Source organism: Daldinia loculata (genome assembly GCF_022478755.1).
Source record: "Daldinia loculata strain CBS 113971 unplaced genomic scaffold F4817scaffold_8, whole genome shotgun sequence".
Lineage (NCBI taxonomy): Eukaryota > Fungi > Ascomycota > Sordariomycetes > Xylariales > Hypoxylaceae > Daldinia > Daldinia loculata.
Window position 1 is genome coordinate 728,865 of NW_026054862.1, and position 21,203 is coordinate 750,067.

The 21,203-nt window shown below is 17.8% G+C and overlaps 3 protein-coding genes across 3 annotated transcripts; 1 reads left to right on the forward strand and 2 right to left on the reverse strand.

Annotated features, from left to right (window-relative positions):
- The first annotated feature begins 502 nt into the window (after positions 1 to 502).
- F4817DRAFT_285987 (glycoside hydrolase family 92 protein) lies at positions 503 to 3,412 on the forward strand. Its single transcript, XM_049299598.1, has 2 exons — positions 503 to 941; positions 999 to 3,412. Exon 2 carries the CDS (start codon positions 1,099 to 1,101, stop codon positions 3,325 to 3,327), a length of 2,229 nt encoding a protein of 742 aa, XP_049162043.1. The 5' UTR covers positions 503 to 941; positions 999 to 1,098; the 3' UTR covers positions 3,328 to 3,412.
- Positions 3,413 to 3,546: 134 nt separating this feature from the next.
- On the reverse strand, positions 3,547 to 4,450 carry F4817DRAFT_313167 (uncharacterized protein; the record flags this gene model as incomplete). The annotated part of the gene is made up of 3 exons (XM_049300212.1): positions 3,547 to 3,659; positions 3,723 to 4,023; positions 4,265 to 4,450. 3 exons carry the CDS (start codon positions 4,448 to 4,450, stop codon positions 3,547 to 3,549), a joined length of 600 nt encoding a protein of 199 aa, XP_049162044.1.
- Positions 4,451 to 4,762: 312 nt separating this feature from the next.
- F4817DRAFT_328995 (isoprenoid synthase domain-containing protein) lies at positions 4,763 to 5,954 on the reverse strand. Its single transcript, XM_049302212.1, has 5 exons — positions 5,736 to 5,954; positions 5,590 to 5,679; positions 5,497 to 5,530; positions 5,211 to 5,437; positions 4,763 to 5,156 (listed from the first exon to the last, which is right to left on the reverse strand). The coding sequence occupies exons 1-5, from the start codon at positions 5,846 to 5,848 to the stop codon at positions 5,090 to 5,092; spliced, it is 531 nt and encodes a 176-aa protein (XP_049162045.1). The 5' UTR covers positions 5,849 to 5,954; the 3' UTR covers positions 4,763 to 5,089.
- Between the last annotated feature and the right edge of the window lie 15,249 nt (positions 5,955 to 21,203).

Sequence of the window (21,203 nt, forward strand, 5' to 3'; positions counted from 1 at the left end):
CATCTTCCACTCCTTCACCTTCAAATCACACAAACATTATAGGTATCCTACCTAGGTATCTCCTGCCTACGGGTATGTAGGTACACACTACCTAGATTATCTCTGCATCGACGCCGCATTTCTTAAATTATAAACTATAGATTATAACGTCACGAAATAAGCAGGAGGAATTCTATTTTGAATCTCTTCCACAGTTAAGATATTATTTCGGCTCTCACAACATAGTAAGACAATTGAAGCAGTACAATCCTGGACAACTGTCTCGCGAGCTCAATCCGAATTGATTCGAGCCGCATTGGTTACACTTTTTTCCTACTTAAACCCTTGCCTTCTCGGGCCTTTCCTGTTATTGCAACCCAACGTCTTTTATGCCAGAGTAATGAAAGTTACCGAACCATGCTGGTAATTCGATAATATCAGACCGCCTCCAAGATATTATATTAGTAGGTACATTTCCTAGCTGCAACGGAAAAGGCTTAGTTCAATCGAAGGGATGGCGATCCTGAATGACTTTTCCATGCTGCTGTGGCCAACGATGGACCTCTGAGCTCCTCTAGTCATAACCGAGTATACGGGATGCTATTCTGAATCCGGGGTATTTGCACCCCGCCTTGAATATGCGATGTCACTCGGGTCTACCTTGTGACATGCCTTTTACGTACTATCAGCTGCTCTTCCTTTGTATTCCGAGCTTCTCTTTCCTCCTCATTTACATAGCTATCGCAGCTATGAATACCCAGTATTCCAATAATTGAAGTATGTTCAACTGGGCTCAGTGAGAATATAGCTGCCTCCCAAGATGAACGTTCAATTGCTTATACAGTCTTTCATTGTGGCTACATTATGCCAAACGACTTCTGCAAATCTATCTCGCCGGGATACTAACAGCTCTGTTGGTGGTTATGACTTCGTAGATCCTCTAATCGGCACTCGTAATGGAGGTGAGCTCGCTTGTATTATGTTGTCCTTACAGACTGCCTAACTGATCATTATTATAGGTCATGTCTTTGCCGGAGCGACCTTGCCATTTGGTAAGCAGGATCAACAGCCACAATGTCTACCTAATGTATACCAAGCATCTCTGATAGAATCCTAGGAATGGCGAAAGCAGTTGCGGATGTCACAAGCGATAACCAGGGAGGGTATGCCTCAAATGGAAGCCCAGTTACAGGTTTCTCCCACATGCACGACTCGGGCACTGGTGGTGCCTCATCACTTGGAAATTTTCCAGTCTTCGTTTATCCAGGCTGCGCGAATGACGACGTAAACGGATGCATTTTCCCTAAGACCCAGCGTAGCGTGCAGGTCGTTGATGGGAGTGTTTCAGCTCGTCCTGGCTATTTCACCATCGATCTCGTCTCTGGTATAAGGGCCGAGATTACGGCTACAAACCACACGGCTCTTTACGACTTCACATTCTTCGGCAATGCTACAGGAAATGCCTCTGTAGACGCACCCTTAAGCCCTCTGTTCATTTTCGATCTGACGGATCTGCCCGATACTCGCCTCAACGGCAGTGCATCTGTCGATCCAGGTACCGGTAGAATCTCTGGAAACGGAACTTTCCTGCCTAGTTTTGGAACCGGTACATACACGCTACATTTCTGTGCCGACTTTCCTCAAGGAACTTCTATACGCGAAACGGGAGTGTTCGTGAACACTAGGGCTAGTAGTGAGCCCAAGAATATCGTATTAGGACAAGACAATAATTCCCCTCCTCTGCCAGCAGGAGCCTACACTTGGCTCAATGAGGTTGAAACAGGCACCACAATCACGGTTCGGGTCGGGCTTTCATTCAAGAGTGTTGAGCAAGCTTGCGGGTCCGCTGAGGCAGAGGTCCCAGACTTCAGCTTCTCAAAAACTTTGGCCGCCGCAGAAGATGCTTGGAAAGATAAACTCTCAGTATTAAGTATCGACACCACTGGTTTTGAAGACACCTCTTTGCAGACAGTCTTCTGGAGTGGCGTGTACAGGGCAATGTTGAGTCCCCAGGATTATACTGGTGAAAATTATCTCTGGGAAAGCGACGAGCCGTACTACGACTCATGGTACTGTATATGGGATAGTTTTCGATCTATTCACCCCTTCATTACCCTCGTGGACCCCTATTCCCAAACTCTGATGATCCGCTCTCTCATCGATATTTACCGTCACGAAGGGTGGCTACCAGATTGTCGAATGTCCCTTTGTAAAGGATGGACTCAAGGGGGGTCTAACGCTGATATCGTGCTGGTAGATGCGTTTCTCAAGAACATTACACAGGGTGTTGACTGGGACACTGGGTATGAGGCATTGATAAAGGATGCAGAAGACGAACCACCGGTGTGGGACTACGAAGGCCGTGGCGGTTTATATAGTTGGAAGAAGTATGGTTACATTCCCGCAGATGACTTCGATCCGTACGGCAATGGCCTATTCACCAGAAGTGTGTCCAGAACTGTGGAGTATGCTTACAACGACTTTTGTATCGCTGAAATAGCGAAGGCGCTAGGCAAGCAGGATGATTACGAGAAGTATACCAAGCGGTCTGGGAATTGGGTCAACTTGTACAATGCCGATCAGGCCTCGGATATAAATGGTACGGACACTGGCTTCACCGGCTATCTGCAACCAAGGTATTTAAATGGTACCTTTGGATACCAGGACCCGACGCTTTGCTCTTCTGTTATGTCATTTGACTCTTGCTATCTCAACTCGGGTGGCCACGAGACATATGAAGGTAGCCCCTGGCTTTACAGTTTCTTCGCACCTCACGATATGGCAACCTTAATCACCACCCTTGGCGGACCCGATACATTTGTCAGTCGTTTGGACTATCTTCACGAGAGCGGTATCCTTTACGTCGGTGACGAACAAGCATTTTTAACCATATTCCAATACCATTACGCTGGTCGCCCTGGTAAATCTGCCGAGCGAGTCCACTACTATATACCCAGCCAGTTCAACACCACAACGGCAGGCATCCCTGGAAACGATGACTCGGGCGCTATGGGTTCATTCGTAGCCTTGGCGATGATGGGCATATTTCCAAATCCTGGCCAGGACATCTATTTTATCACGGCCCCTTTCTTTCCGTCCGTCTCGATCACCAATCGCATAACAGGTAATACGGCAACGATCAAGACTAGTAACTTTGATACCGCGTACAAGAACATCTACATACAAAGCGCAAAGCTTGACGGAAAGGAATACACGAAGAATTATCTCACGCACAGCTTCTTCCTCGAGGGCGGTACATTGGAACTCACGTTGGGCGATAAGGAGAGCACGAGTTGGGGTACAGGAGATGACAACGTACCACCAAGCGTAAGTACGAGTAAGAAGTAGAGTTACTTGTATTAGAAATATAGGTAGATAGTCTATCCATGCAGATAGATTCTATTACGTATAAATGAAACATGTGACTACTAGATTCTTTGAAGCATTGATACGTAAGACTTAAGTACCTAAAGTACCTAAGACAGGAGAATCAATTTGTTCGATGGTTTTCATGTAAGTTCGTATATTAGGAATTAATAAGCACTAAGCTCCTATGTACATAAATGGTTACTTGTTCACAACTTCGAGCGGCCCATTCGTTTCGTATGTACGAGCGGTGCCACTGGAGGTGGTCGACGATGGCTCCGACCCTGGTCTAGACGAGCCGTGATCTAAATTTTCTAGGTGGCCTGTTAATTACTAAAGAAACACGTCAAAATGTATTGCAAGTTAAGCAAACCTACCTGGTTGCAAATCATCACGCGCCTCGTTGCTTTGATAATCATTAGAGCGGCGGTATCTCCTAATATAAGACTCCCATACATTCATTATCTTTCTCCTTATCTTTCTCCTCCAGAATATGACCCCAAGGATTGAGAGAAGTATAACTACGCCCATTATACTAAATCCGACTATGCGTCCCGTTTCCGCTGAAGAATTACGCGGCGAAGGAAGAAATGGTGCTGCGATGTTCTCGTCGTCGTCGAGTCGTGCAGGAATTAGATCCCAATCCGGACAACCTTGATCGCATGGGTTCTGTAAACACTATAGAAAGAGAAATTAGTGAGACTAATATGATTTTATATAAAAATTATGCCTGCGCGGCTTAAAAGCTTTCATTACTGGAGGTTTGCGTACTATCTGAGAGTGATAGGTCCTCGACTACCTATGCAAGGAGGATTTAATCCCTAGGAGAGGGGTTAGGGGTTAGGGAGAAGAGGAAACTGTTCGTTACGTACGCAACCCATGAACTTAGGCGTTGCAAAGTCGCACGTATACCACTCACGTTCATCATGAGGGGCGACGCAATTCTGATGATGACCTGGATAGCTGACGTAGCTGGCTGGGCGGAGCTCGCCAAGTAGACACTGGCCTCCGTTGGAGCATGGATCCGTTTCACAACACCCAAGAAAGCGAACCTGACTAGATAGGCATATGTAAAAGGAGCCTCCGGAGGGACAGGAGAGCCCATATTTCTGTTGCGGGCTTTGATTCTCAGGGGAAGCCATATATAATGTTGTAGGTGGAAATTATGACTTGTGTGATATTCTAAGAGGTAGTCGTGAACGGCAGCGGAAGCCCGAGATTTTAAGACTTTTTTTACATCGAAGCAGTTACATATCAGAAACGACTAGCTTATACGGGCGAGTTCTATATACACCTCCAGCTTAGGCTATCTACCACCATTCCCTTCGCTATATCTCGGGAAGCTGCCTTCGACAAATGATCAATTAAATTTTGTTATCTACATGATTGACTACTGTTCGAAACATGTAGTGGTATAGGGGCGTGCGATATTAAGCCATTATTACGAGGCGTAGTCGTCTTTATCCTAGTAATACGACACCTCAGACATGTTCCACAACGAGGAAATGTTATCACCTTCCTTGCCGACTCCGTTGCATATATTTGACTTAGAAATATTATAATAATGACTGCTTAGATGACAAGTAGAGTGTTTGATTTGAGGTAAGCTTTCAAAATACGAAACCATAGTAAAATTTGAGAAAGGAGGGTAATATCATCATGCAATAATATTGCTCAATACAAAGATCTATACCACGTTATCTTCCGTTCATCATCTACCAAATGCCCAGGCCTTAAAATAGACTCAGATGGTTAGGTGTAGCCCACCACTTATAGACTCGCAGCACAGTTTGTATCTTCCTGTGGTAAGACTGGTTTGAAAAATATGTTAGCGATGTCTTAAAAAGGGGGTCATTAGCACGTACCTCCAGTTGAGATTAGCTGTAGCGGCGTATTTGCAGCCAGCGACGAATTTACGCATATCTTCTTGGACCTCGGGCATGGCCGAGCAGCGCTGTAGGATCTGTTTCTCTGCGGATTCAAGTTGCTGAACCGATGAATGCACCATGTCTACAGCCTGGTCGATAGCTGCTTGTACGGATCCCAGTTGCAGATATAGCAGAGGAACTAGCGAATCGACTTGCGATTGCTCCTGTTGTGTATTGATGCGTTAGAAATGTAAATGGTCTCAAGCCGGGTAGATTCACTAACCACTTCCTTCTTCAAAGACAATATGTCGTTCGTCCTAAAAGTGTTAATCTATGAAGAAGAAAATTTAGACGGTGAGAATTGTAACCGACATACATGTATATAATAGCATTTGTTTCACGCCAAAGCTGTCGCATAACATCATCATCGAATAGTTCCCGGGGTAATGTTATTCCCCAAGCGTATCTATAAGACTTGTTTAACTTCCTTCCCAGGATTAACGGATGTAAAATGTATATTACTCAATAGTGGCGAGGAAAATCCGCCCAGCGCCTGCGCCCGAACGACACCGGATGTATTCTTCAATAGTAGGAAGGCGGTGAGCTACTTGAAGTCTGTGTTCTTCTCCATACATATGCCCGAGTTTACGAGGGGTTATTATGTTGAATTTTTTCTATGGCCCAAATAAGAAAGTAATTTAATAGGCAGTATTTGGCACGTGCATCATTTTTTAAGCGATTTAATTGGGTGTACGACTTATATATGTAAAGTATGGTTTAACATTTTAGCCGAAATTAATTTTAAAAGTTAAAATGGCTTTAATTAAATATATTATTATAATATATATAAAGTTATAAAAAAAACGTTGTTTTTTTATAAATAAAATAAAATAAAATAAAACGATAAAAAAAATAATATTACGTGATTTAATAATAAATGGTTAAAAGTTATTTAATTAAAATATATTAATAAAATGTTTTTTTATTTTTTATTTATAATATTATATATTTAAAATTTAAATAGTTAAGTTTTTTATATTATTTTTAATATTTAAAATGGTATTTTAAATTTTTTTTAAAATTTTTTATTATTAATATAAATGGGAATATATTAAAATTTAAATATATAAATAATATAAAAATAATTAAAAATTAATATTTTAATTTATAAAATAAACGTTAATTAATTAAATTATTTAATTATTTAAATAAAAAGTTAAAGTATATTTAATATTTTTTATATTAAATAATAATTTATTTTATAAAATAATTTTATTTTTTATTTATTTTATTTTTTTATGTAAAATTTAATATATAATATAAAATTTATATAAAATTGTATTAACGTTAAATATATTATAATATTTAATTATAATAAAATTAATAATGTAATTAAAAAAAGTAAAATTAAAAAAAAATAAGTTTTTAATTAATTTTATTTTTAAATTAAAAATTATTTATTTTAATTTTAAATTATAATATATAATAAATTTAAAAATTATTATTAATAAATTTTATTATTTTATATTATTAAATAAAAGTTATATTATTGTATTTTTTTAAAAATGGTTTAAAATTAGTTTTTTTTTTAAAGGTTTTTTTAAAAAAAATTAAAAAAAGTTATTATAAATATTTAAATATTTAAATTGGTTAATAAATAATATTGTTATTTATAATAATATTTTTTAATTATTTAAATTGGTTTTAAATAATAATAATAATATTTGATTTTTTATAAAATATAAATAAATGTAAATAAATTAATAAGTAAAAAAGTAATAAAGTATTATAATATTATATGTAAATAATTAATATTATTTTAATTAATTATTGTTAATTTAATACGTTATTATTTTAATGTATTAATTTAATATGTTATTTTGTTTTAAACTTTATTTTAATATTTTATTGTTTTTCTTTTATTATTTGTTTATTTTGTATAATAATAATTTATAATATATTAATTTTATAATATTTGTTTATTTTTAAATAATTTTTTTAACTTTTTTTAAAAATTATAATATAAGTTAAAGGTGTTATTTTTTTATTAATTATTTTAATTATGTATATGATTTATTATTAAAGTTTATTTATTATAATAAAGGTATAAATTATAATTTAATTATTTATGTTTATTATATTATAATTAATAATGTTTAATTTATTAAAATAAAAAATAAATTAAAAAATATTATTTGGTAAAACGGTAAAATATTTAATTATGTTTATTTATTAATTTATAAAAAGTTTAATAAAAAAAAGTTATTATTTATTTTAACAATAGTTATTTTATTGGATTATTTTATTTTTTTTATAATATTAAAAAAAACGGTAAATTAATATATTTTTTTCTTTTTTAAATATTAATTAATTATTTAGTATATTATTTATTTATGTTAAATTTTAAATATTAAATATTTTTTTACGATAATATATTTTTTTTTGGAAAAAAATATTTATATTTATTATAAATTTTAATGTAAAATAAAATAATAATTTTTAAAATGCGATATTAAATTGTAATAAAATTTATTGAATAATTTATTTTTTTATTTTTTTAAAATATATTTATATAATTTTTAATTTTAAAAATAATTAATTTAAAGTAAATTATATAAGTAAATATAACGTTTTAAATATTAATTTGTTAATAAATTTGATAATATTTTATAAAATGTATATTATTTATAAAATAATAAAATAAAAATTATTTTATTTTTTAAATAATATAAAAGTATATATTGTTTGGTTAATTATATATTTAAAATATATATTAATAATTATATAAAAATAAAAAAATAATATTATAATGTTAAATGTTAAAAATTATACGGTATTTGTTAAGAATTTTTATTTATTTATTTTGTTTAGTTTATTTTTAATAGAAATATTATTATATTTTATATATTTAAAAAATATTGTTATAAGTTTTTGTTTTTTACGGATATTGTAAAAATTTCCGATGTTTATGTGGAAAATGTTATATTTTTAAGTAAGATTTTTTTGCGTTTGTTTTTTAATTTTAGTTAATTAAATTTAAATTTGTTTTTTAAAAAACGGTTTTTATTTTAAATTTATAAAAATTTTGTTAAATATTATTTTATTAACAATTAAATAATATATTTCGAAAATAATAAAAATAATAAAAATAATAAAAATAGCGAAAATAATAAAAATAGTAAAAATAACGAAAATAATAAAAATAACGAAAATAATAAAAACGATAAAAATAATAAAAACGATAAAAATAATAAGATAATTTATAAAGGTTTTTATAAATATTATTTAATAAATAATTAAATTATATTTTTCGAATATAATAAAAAAAATAAAAATAAAATAACTAATAAAAATCTTTATAAATATTATTTAATAAATAATTAATTTATATTTTTTAACAATAATAATAAAAATATATTGTTTAATGTTATTAATACAAATAATAATAATAAACGTATTAATTAAAAACGTTAATAATTTAAAAGTTTTAATAACGCGTTTATTTTATTCTTTTTATAGTTTTTTATTACCTTTAATAACGGCGGTTAAAATAATAATTTTATATTAAATTTATTGGTTATTAAATTTAAAAAAGAAATAATTTAAAAAATAACGGCGGTTAAAATAATAATATTGTAATAAATTTACCCGTTATAAAATCCGAAAAAAAAGTTAGTTTTTTAAACGATAATAATATTATTAATAATATAATATATTAAATTATAATATGTTATATAAATAATATATAATATTAATATATTTAATATAATGTAATTATTTCTTTAATTTTTATATTTATTAAATTTATTATAATATGTTTAAAAAAGATTTTAATATAATAAAATTACGTTTAAAGTTATATAATAAATATATAAATTATTGTTTAATATATTAAAGGAATTGTGTAAATTTTTAATTATATTACTTTTATTATATTAATAAATTATATTAATTATAATTATTTAATTTAAATATTTATTTTTAATATTAATTGTTTTATTATTTAATTATTTATTAATTATTAAAAAGTTTTAAATATATATATAGTTTATTTTTTATAAATAATATAAATAATTTTTTTATTAAAATATAAAATAGTTTTAAATTATATATGATAAATATTTTAAAATTTAATAAAATAATAATATTTTTATTATATTATTATTTTATTATTTTTGAAAAACTATAAGTTAATTATATTTAATAAAATTTTCATAATTTTAAAGTTAAATTATATTTGGTTAATTTATTTATTACGTATTTATTTAATAATTTATAACGCGTATATACGTAATAATTTATTATTTTAAATTATTTTAATTTTATTTTTTTCTTATTTTTTTAAATACGTAAATATTTAATAAAAATAGTTTTTTTATTTTTAATTTTAATTTTAATTAAATAATAAATTTTTTTTTATTTGCAATTAAATATGGTTTTAAAATTTATGTTAAATATTATTATAATTAATTTTTTTATAATTGATTTTTTTATATTTAAATTATTTATAAAATTTATAAAAAATGTTGTATTAATAATTATATTAAATAAAATATAAAACGAAATAATTATAATTTATTAATAGTTAAAATAAAAAAGTTATTATAAAAATTATTTTTTATTATTATCCATTTTTTATTTTCCGATATAAATTTTAATATGTTTTTTTATTAATAATTGTTAAACCTTTTATCTTTTATTATTATTTAATTTATTATTATTATATTTACCATTTAAATATTACTTAAATAAAGATTTTTGGAAAAATATATTTTTAATTTTTAAAATGGTTAAAGTAAAATATAAAAATATTATTTTTTTATTTTTATTAAAGTTTATATTTATATTAAAAAATTATGTAATTTAAACTTTTTTTAATAAATTAATATATAATTATTTATAATATAATTTTATATTTATTAAATTGTAAAAATAATTTAATGTTTAATAATTATTTAATATTAACGTTATTATGTTATAAATATATAAAATATGTAAATTTTATAATAATAAATATAATAATTATATTAAAGGAAAAGGGTTTTAAAATAATTATATGGTTATATTAATGGGTATAAAGTATGATTTTAAAGGTATATATATTAATTATTATTATAATAATAAAGGTAGTAATTGTTTTTTTTTAATGTAAGTTTAATATTATTTTTTTAACATTAAAAATTAAAGTTTAATATTTATAAGTTTTAAATTAAATAAATAAAATTAATTAAAATTAAATAAATTAAATTAATTAAATTAATATTAAATATTTATTTTAAAGTATATTTTTATAATAAAATTATATTTATTTTATAAGTTAAATTATATATATTTAATTAATAAAAATTTTTAATTTATTAAATTAATAAATTTAAATATTTTTATAAGTTATTATATATATATAAATATATTTTTTAAAAAATAGATATTAAATATTATTTTAATTATTAATAAATTTTATAATTTTATAAAAACGGTATTTTAATTTTATTTATTAATAATTTTTAAATTAAAGTTTTTTTTATTAATAATTAAAGCTTTTTTTATTATAGTTTTAATAAATAATAAGTTTATTATAACGTTATTTTTTATATAATTAATTTTTTGGATTTATTAAATAAACTTTATACGTTTTAAATTTTGTTTTAAAAAATATCGTTTAATAATTTTGCGTTTTTTAAGCGTTTTATTATTTAAATTATTATTATTAAAATTAATTGGAAATATAAAAGTTAAATTATTAATTATAAATTTTATAAGGTTAATAATTATTTTATTTTTATTAATAACTAAATTTATTAAATTTACCGCGAAAGATTTATTTTAATTAAAATATAATGTTAAATTTTTATTATTAATAAAAGTTTAAAAGGTAATTACGTTATTATTAATATTTAACTTATTATAAATAATTAAATTATGTTATTTTTAAAAATCTGATATGGTTATTTTATTAAAACTACTTTTTAATTAATTTTATATACTTTATTTTTTAATTTTAAAATATTTTAATTTTAATTAATATATTTGGTTTAAAAAAAATATTATAATAATAATATTTAAAATTATTGTAAAAATAGTTTAATTAATTGGTTATAAAGATTTTATTAAAAAAATAAATAAAATAAATAAAATAAATAAATATTTAATAAAAATTTATAATTTATAATTTATTTTAAATATAAACTTTTCTTTAAATTAATTTATAATTAAATTTATATAATAAATTATTTAATTAATTATAAAATTTACTTTTATATTATTTATTATTTATAAATATTTCCATTTTATAAATTTATTAAAAAATAAAAATATATAAAAAAAATAAACATTTTTATATAAAAGGTTTATATATATTATTTTTTTTTACTAGAAATAAAATTATACTTTTAAAAAAACCTTATATTTAAATAATAGTTTAATATTTTAAAAAATTAATTTTAAAACTTTTAAAATATTATATATTTATTTAATAAAGTTACATAATATAACTTTTATTTAAATAAAATTTAGGTAAATTATTAAAAAATTAAAAATTATTAATATTTATTTATAAAAATAATAAATTAATATTATTTATTATTTTATTACGTTAATAAAATTTATTATAATAATTTTTTATATTAATATAAAATTAAAGTTTTTGCTATTTATTATATAAATATATTACGTACTTAAATTATTAAATATAAATATAACTTTTTTAATTATTTAATATAAATTTTAATTAAATATATAAACTATAATTATTAGTTTTAAATTATAAAAGAAAATATTTAATTTAATTTAATTAAAAAAGTTATTAAATATATTAACTTTAACTTTAAATAATAAAATAATAAATTTAAATTTTATAAATTATTTATTAAACAAGTGTAGTGTTATTAAACCCGGTTATAAGGTATTTTATTACGTAATTTTAGCCTTATAAATCATATAAAAGTTTTAAAATCATTTTATTTTTTTGATAAAAAAACACACACACTTTCATTTTAAATCATCTTTTAATTAACAGTTATTTTAACCTTTAATTTATATCGATTTTATTTTATTACCTTTTATTCCTCGTTTATTAATTAGTTAAATTCGTATTTATAAAATAAAGTATAATGTTATCATTAACGGTTTAAAGCTTTTTACAAAAATTAAGTTGTTAAAATAATAAGCTATATTTTACAAGAGTTTTTACTTCTTATTCATTATTACGGTTTAAAATAATAATTTTATTTATAATATTAATAAAAATTATAATAAAGTTTAAAAAGGTTTAATTAATATAATTAAAATAAAAAAAAATTAAAAATATTATAAAAAAAAATATAATTATATATATATATAAATATATATAATAATAATTAATATTAATTATATTTATATATAATATTATATATTATATTATATATTATATTATATATTATATTAAACGTTAAATATAATATATATAAAAATAAATTATTAATTTATTTATAATATTAAATTTTATTTAATTTAATTATTTAAATTATTTTAATTAAAATCTCTTTTATTTTTTATTTCTTTTTTTTTTAATAATTTATTAAAACTATTATTTTTTTTAACCGTTTATTTTATTATTATAATAATAAATTTTAATATTATATAATTTTAATAGTTTTAATGTTAAAAAATTAAAAATAAATCTTTTACGCTTTATTTTAATTAATAAATAAATATTATTAAATAAAATCTTTAATTAAAAATTATTTTTACTAGTTAATAAATTTAAAAAAATAAATAAAATTATTAATAAACTTATTATAATTTAATTTTTTTTTTATATATTTATAGTTTATTATATATTTATATTATATTTTATATTAATTTTTAATTTATATTTACAATTATTTTTTAATAAAATTTATAAAATCTTTTATTTTTATTTAATTATTAATATTTATTTTTATATAAAATTTTAAATTTATTTATAATTTATACGTTTATATATATTATATTATTATAAATATATTTAAATTAAAAATATATTATCTTTAAATTAAAATTTAAATATTAATAAAAACGGTTTATATAAAATTATTTACGATTTTATTTAACTTTAAAATTTAATAAAGTTAAAATGTTTAATGTAAATTATAATATTAAATTATAAAAAAATTAAAAATTAAAAATTAAAAAAAAACGGTAAGGAAAAATAATTTAAAAATTTAAAAAATATTTAATAAAAAATATTTAAAATAAAATTATAAAATGTATAAAAGGTAAAAAAAAAACTTAAAATTGATAATTAAATTAATATATATTTATTAATATATTATAATTATTTTATAATTATTATATTTTATATTATATTTATTATATTTTATATAATATTATTATTAAATTTTAATTTTTTTTATTAATAATAATTTATTAAATTATTATTAAAATCTTTTTTATTATATGTTATTTTAAATAATTATATTATATTTTTATTTATATTAATTAATTATTTTATAATTAATCTTTTTAATATTATTAATATATTAGTTATAATAATTGTTTAATAAATAGTTGGTGGTATAAAATGATAAAATATAAAACCAAATATAATCGTTAATAATATTATTATTTATAATAAAATAATATGTGTAATATGTTTTTATATAATTATTAATAATATTGTTATAAATAAATTAAAAAAAATATATATATATAATTGCGTTAAATTATTAATATATTTATAATTATTATAAATAAAAAATTTAATAAAAAAATAAATGTTTTTGTTAAATAATTATTTTTAAATTTTGTAAGTTTATAATATAAAATATTTTATATTTTTAAGTTTTAATTTAAAATATAAAATTTTAATTGTTTATTATTAAATTAATATTATTTTTGTTTTATTTAATATTTTTAAAAGGAATTGTTTATTATAACGTAAAAATTATTTTTTGATAGTTTTTTATAACGTTTATAATAGCTTTTTTTTTTAATTTAAATTAAATAATTTATTAATTTAATTAATTTAATTATTTTTTTTATAAACGATAAAAATTAACGATTATATATAAATATTATTATTTTAATATAAATTGTAAAAAATCTCCGAATAATTATTAATTAATAATATTTTATATTTTATATATATATTTTTTTTTATTTATAATTAAAAAGTTATAATTGTTAAAAAAAAGGTTTTTAATGTTTAAATGTGTTTTTAACATAATTATTAAGTTTTTATTAAATTTTAAAATTAATTAATTAATTAATTAATTAATTTTATTATAAAATAATAAGTTATATTATAATTTTTGTTAATAATTTATTTATTATAATAAAGATGTTATTTTATAAAGTGGAAAATATATTAAGTAATATTTATATTTTATGGTATGGTTTAAATAAATTAATAAAAGAAATTTATTATTATTTTTTGGTTTATAAAAATTTGTAATAATAAAAGTTTTATAGTAGTTAATAAAAAATAATTATTTATATTTTTAAATTAATTTAAATAGTTAATTTTAAAAAATATAAAATAATAAAAAAAAGGTTTTATTATTATAAATCTTTAAAAACATTATTTATATATTAAATATTAAATAAAAAACTATTTAAAAATTTAATTATATATTTTATTAAAATAATTTCTTTTTAATATTAAAAATATTAACGTTTTATAATTTTTAATTAAAGTTTTAATTAAATAAAATAAATTTAATATTTAATAAGTTATTTTATAAAAAATTTTTTTTAAATAATAGTAATTTTAATAATAATAAATAAGTATAAATAATTTATAATTTATATAATATTTTATTTAATATAATTTTTAATAATAATAAGTAAGTATAAATATTACGTAATTTATATAATGTTTTATTTAATAAAATTATTAATAATAATAGTTTATTTATATTAAATATTTTTATTAATTAAATATTTAAAATAAAGAAAAAACTTGAAACTTTATTAATAATTATATTTTTAAAGTTTTTTTTTTTTAATAAAAATTAAGTAAATAATGTTTAAAAGGTTTTTTTTGTTTAAAAATTGTTTTAAGTTAAACGTTTGTTATAAGTTAATAATAAATTTAATAATTTTAATTATTACGAAATTAATATAACGAAATATATTATTAATAAAAAGTAGTTATATTTATAAATATTATTAAATAGTTATTTTTTAAATATTTAAAATTTTTATTATTTTATGTTAATTTTTATTAAAAATTTTTTATATAAATAAAATGGATTAATAATAATAATTTATAATTAAAGATAAAATTGTAATAAAAATAAGAAGTAAAATTTTAATTTAAAATTGTAAATTTTTATTAAGTTTTGTTAATATGGCAATATTATAACTATATATTTAGTTTTTTTTTTTTTAATATTTAATAAAATTATAAAAAATAATAACGGTAAAATTAATAAAGTATAAATAAAGAAATTATTTTTTTATTAAATTTATAAGATTATTAAATTAATAATTTTAAATTAGTTTTTTTAAATTAATTATAAATTTAAATAATATATATTAATTAATAATTTAAATATGTAAAACTTATTTAAAAAAATTGTAATTTTTGGTTAATAATAACTTTTTTTTAATAAAAAAAAAATTTATTAATAAAATATAATTAAAAATTTTATTATTAAATATAGTATATTTATTATTTAATTTATAATTAATTTTAATAATATATTATTATTAATTTATATTAAAATAAAACGATAATTTTGCAATTATTAATATTTTTAACGGGTTTAATTATGTTTAAAGAAAGTTTTTTTTAATAAATAACGTATAATTATAAAAGAAATAAATTAAGATTTAATAATAATAATTATTTGGTTTTATAATTATATAAGTATTTTTTTTAAAAAAATTATTTGTGTTAATATAATAAACGGTATGTTTAGGTTAATAAATTAATATTTTAATATTATTAAAATAAATGGTTGTAAAATTTTTTATTTATATGGCTTTTTTTGGTTTTATAAAAATATAAATATTAAGAATTTTATTAATAATATGTAAATAAATAAATTTAAAAAGGTATAATATTTTTTAAAATAAGTAAATAAGTATTTTTAAAAAATTTTAATAAAAATATGTTTAAATTAAAATTTTAAATTTATAATTGATTTTAATTAAGTAAAAGTTTGTAAAAAGATTTAAATTAATTTAAGTTTAAATAAAAAAATGAAATATAATTTATTGTTATTATTATTTAATTTTATAAGTATATAGCTATTTATTATAAATATAAAAAGGTTGGAATTAAAAAAAAAATATTGGTTAATAAAAAAATATAAATTTAAATGGTTGTGGTTATTAGTTTTAAAAATTTATATAAATAATAAAAGTATGTTATAAATAAAAAGGTAATTTTAAAATTATATACGTTAAAATAAAGTAATTATAATTATTTTATAATATAATTATAATTTTATGTTAATTTTTATTAAAATATAAATTTTAATATTTTTTTATTATATTATTAATTATATTATAAAATTAAATATATTTATATATTAAAGATTAATTTTTATTATTATTTATTTAAATATTTTAAAATAAAATTTTACGTTTTTAAATAGTAAAAATAAAAACGAAGTAATTTAAAGTTTAATAATAAAAATATTTAATAAAGTTTTTTTTAAAAAAAATGTTTTTTTAATTAATATATATAATTATATTTTTAAATATAATATTTTTTATAATTTTAAAATATAATAACGTTAAATTTATTATTAAATTCTTTATTAAATTATTTGGTAATTATAATTTTATTTAAAGGATTTAACGTTAAATGTATTTTAAAATGATAAAAAATAAAAATTAAAATTAATTATTTCGTTGGATAACGCCGGGAGGGTTAAATTAATCTTTTTTAAAGTATATTAATATTAAAACGCTTTTTTTCGAAATATGTATTTATACGATTACATTTTTATTATTAAAATTATTGTTATATTTAATTTATAAAAATTTAAAAAAGTAAAAAAAAAGAAAAAGTAAATAATTAATTATATTATTTTCGATAATTTATTAATTAAAAATAAGTTTTACCAAAAATTAATTAATAAAATTAATATAAAAACCTTTTTTTTAATTAAACAATTTTTATTTAATTTTAAAAATATTGAAATTTATAATAAAAATGTAATTATTTGTTTTATTTTTTTTATATTTTAAAAAAGGTTTATTATAAAAAGTTTTAATATTTTATTAAAGTTTTAATAAATTTTTAACTTATAATTAAATAAATATTTAAAATTTATTAATAATAATTTTAATTTTTTTAAAAGGTGAAAAGAAAATGTTATTTAAAACGTAAAAATCTAAAATATTTATATAAATTAAAATAAAGTTATAAATAAAAATAAAATATTTAATAATAATAATAATAATAATAATAATAAAAAAGATAAATTAATAAATATAAATAATTTTTAATAATTATTTTCTTTTTTTTTAAATATTTTTAAATTATATATAAAACGTTTTAATATTTAAATCTTTTATAATTTAATTATTATAAATTTATTAAATAAATGATTTAAAAAAGGTTTTAAATTTTTTAATTGGAAATAAATTTAATTATTATTATATAATGATTAGTGATTTTTATATTAACATGGTTAATTTTATTAAAAATATCGATTTTTTTTATTATGTAATTATAAATTAAATAAAGGAATAAAAATTAAAATTTTTATTATTAAATTAAAAAATGTTAATTAAAATAATTAAAAAGTTAAATTTTAAAAGTGATTAATTAAATGTAATAAATGTTTAAAATATAAATTTTAAAAAAGGTTTTAAAAGGTAAAAAGTAAATAAATTGTTTAAAATAAATGAAAATTTTATTTAATTATAATTGTTTATTACAATAATATATATTTTATTAATATATATTATTTTAATAATAATAATTATTAATTTTTATATTAGTTATATGTGGTTTAATAAAGGTTAAATATTAATTTAATAAAATAAGTTAAACGAAAAATAATTAATTATTTTAATTATAATTTTTTAATATTTAAATAAAATTAACGTAATATGTTTAATATAAATTATTAATAATGATAATATTATAAAAGATTTTTTAATAAATAACGATTAATTATTTTTTTATTTAAAAAGTAAAAGTAATATTAAAAAAAGCGTTATAATTAAAATATTAATTAAAGTTTTTAAAAATAAAAGATTTTATAAAAAAATTAAATTTATTGTTATATTAAGATTTATAAAAGCTTATATTAATAGTATTATTATTTATTTTATGGTAGTTTTTTTTATTATTATGTTTTAAGGTTTTTTATTTGGAAAATAAATTATTTGGAAATAAATTAATATTTTGGTAATAAATAAATATAATATGATAAATGGAGTTAATTTTTATATAATATATTTTTAATTTTAAAAAATATAAGATAAATTTAACGAAAATTTTAATAAAATATTAATTATAATTTTTTATGGTAATTTTTATTAATTTAAATTAATTTAAAAAAAATTTTTATTATATTTTAAAAAAGTAATAAATTAAAAAAAATATAAAGAAATTGGAGAATTATTTAAAATAATAAATAATAATTATTTTTTAAATTATATTTTATGGTAAAAATTTATTATAATTGTTTTTTTAAATTAATAAATAAAAATAATAAATATTTGGTTTTTAGGTTTATTTAAATAATTAAAAAGAAATTTATAAATAAGTAATAATGTTAACGTTTTAAATGTAAAGTTAATAAAATTAAAATATATATTTTTAAATAAAAAGTGTAAAGTTATAATTTTTTTAAATTTAATATAATATATAATAAATTTATAAGTTTATATAATTTTTGTTAAAAAATAAAAGTAAAAGGTTTATATTTTTTTATTAAAATATATATTTAAAATTTAAAAAAAAAAAAAATTTAAAACGTTTATAAAAGTTTTTAAAATGATAAATAATTTAATTTTAAAAATATTAATTTATTTAATATTAATAAAAAATATATTTATTATTTTAATAATAAATAATTATTAAGTTTTAAAAATAGTTAATAATATTAAATATATAATAAAAACGTTTATTTTTAATTTAAATTCTTTTATATATATGGTTAATTCGAATATTTTTTTTATTATAAAATTATTAAAAATAATTTTAATATTATTATTAATTATATTTAAAATTTATTTATTAGGTTTAAATAAAAGTTTTTTATTTTTATTTTTAAATAAAATTTACGTATTAAATGAAAATAAAGCTTTTATATATGTTAAATCTTTTGATTAATTAAATTTTATATTTATATTAACGTTTATAATTATAAAGTTTAAAATTTAAAATTAAACTTTATTTAAAATATATTTAAATTTTATAATAAAATAAATTAATAAAAAAGAAATTAATAAGAAAAAAATTAACTTTATAATAATTTATATATAATTTTTAAAAATTATAAATTTTAAAAAGTTTTAATTATTATTATTTATTAATAAAAATTATTAAACTTTATTAAAATTATTATTTTAAATAAAAATAAATATTAATTGTTTAATTTAATTTAATAAAATAATAATAATTAATTATTGTTTTATTATAATATAATTTAACTGTTAATAATTTTTTTTTTTTTTTTAAAAGAAAAACCAAATTTAACCTTTTAAATTTACTAATATAAATATGGAATATTAATAAAAAAAATATAAAATAAAAAAGATTAAATATAAAAGAAAATTATAAAAAAAAAACCAAAAAAATAAATATAAAATAACTTTTTTATAAATAATAATTATTTAAAGTTTTTAATTTAATTATAATTTTAATAATTATAATTTTAATAATTATAATTTTAATAATTATAATTTTAATAATTATAATTTTAATTTAAAATAATATAATACTTAAACTTTATCGGTAATTTAAAATTTATTAACGGTTTAAAATTGGTTAATAATTTAAGGTTTATTTAAATCTTTTATAAAAATAAAATTATTATAATTTATAATTTATTTATTTAATAAAATAATGTAATTATAAATATAATAATACCGTTTATATTTTCGATTTCCTTTTTTTTAAATATTATAAAATAATATAAAACTGTTTTGTATAACATTTAAATTAAAGGTTTTATTATTAATAATTTTTATAAAAATTTAATATAATTTTTAAAAATTATTTATAATAGGTTTTAAAAAAAGATAATTTATTTATAAAATATTAATATTAAATATATATTATATAATTAAAAATAAATAAAATGTAATAATATAAATAAAGTAATAATTAAACGATTTTTTATTATAATATTTATTATAAATAATAAATTTTATTAATATTAAAAAATAATTAATTAAAAAGTTATAATAAATAAATAATAATTATTTAACGTATAATATAATAAATTATAATAAATTATTTTTAATAATTTATTATTTTTAAAAAAAAAGCGTATATTTGTTATAATTTTATAATAATTTTAATATATAATTTTACGTTTAAAAATAATATTTAAAATTTTAATATTTTATAAAATTATAAAAGAATAATTATAAACGTTTAATATATTAAATAATAGTAAAATATTATATAAATAATTATTATTAAAATTAAAAAAAGTTAAAAAAAAGAAAAAAAGAATTATTAAAATAAAAATTATTTATACCCCGCGCGGGATAAAAAAAGTAAAAATAACTATTTATATAAAAAAATTATTATATAAATATAAAAAGTGTAATAATTAAAATATAATTAGTTATTTAAATTTAATTATATAAAGTTATATTATATAATTAATATATATTAATTAAAATAATAAAAAAAGTTATTTTAATAAATTTTTTAATAATTTAATTAATTTAATATTAAAAAATAAATTAAATTTTATTTTTAATATTTTAAAAATTTTTAATTTTTAAATATATTTTATTTATAATATAGTTATATTATAATAAAAATAATAATTTTAATTTTTAACTTTTTATTATTTATTTATTAATATAATATAATTTTTTTTT

What these genes read in the sequence shown, in the direction of transcription:
- F4817DRAFT_285987 (XM_049299598.1), top strand. Translation starts at nt 1,099, where the DNA reads ATGGCGAAAGCAGTTGCGGATGTCACAAGCGATAACCAGGGAGGGTAT.
- F4817DRAFT_328995 (XM_049302212.1), bottom strand. Translation starts at nt 5,848, where the DNA reads ATGTATGGAGAAGAACACAGACTTCAAGTAGCTCACCGCCTTCCTACT. An exon ending in ATTTTCCTCGCCACTATTGA is followed by an intron (nt 5,680 to 5,735) that starts GTAATATACATT and finishes CAAGTCTTATAG; the next exon opens with ATACGCTTGGGGAATAACAT. An exon ending in ACAAATGCTATTATATACAT is followed by an intron (nt 5,531 to 5,589) that starts GTATGTCGGTTA and finishes TAACACTTTTAG; the next exon opens with GACGAACGACATATTGTCTT.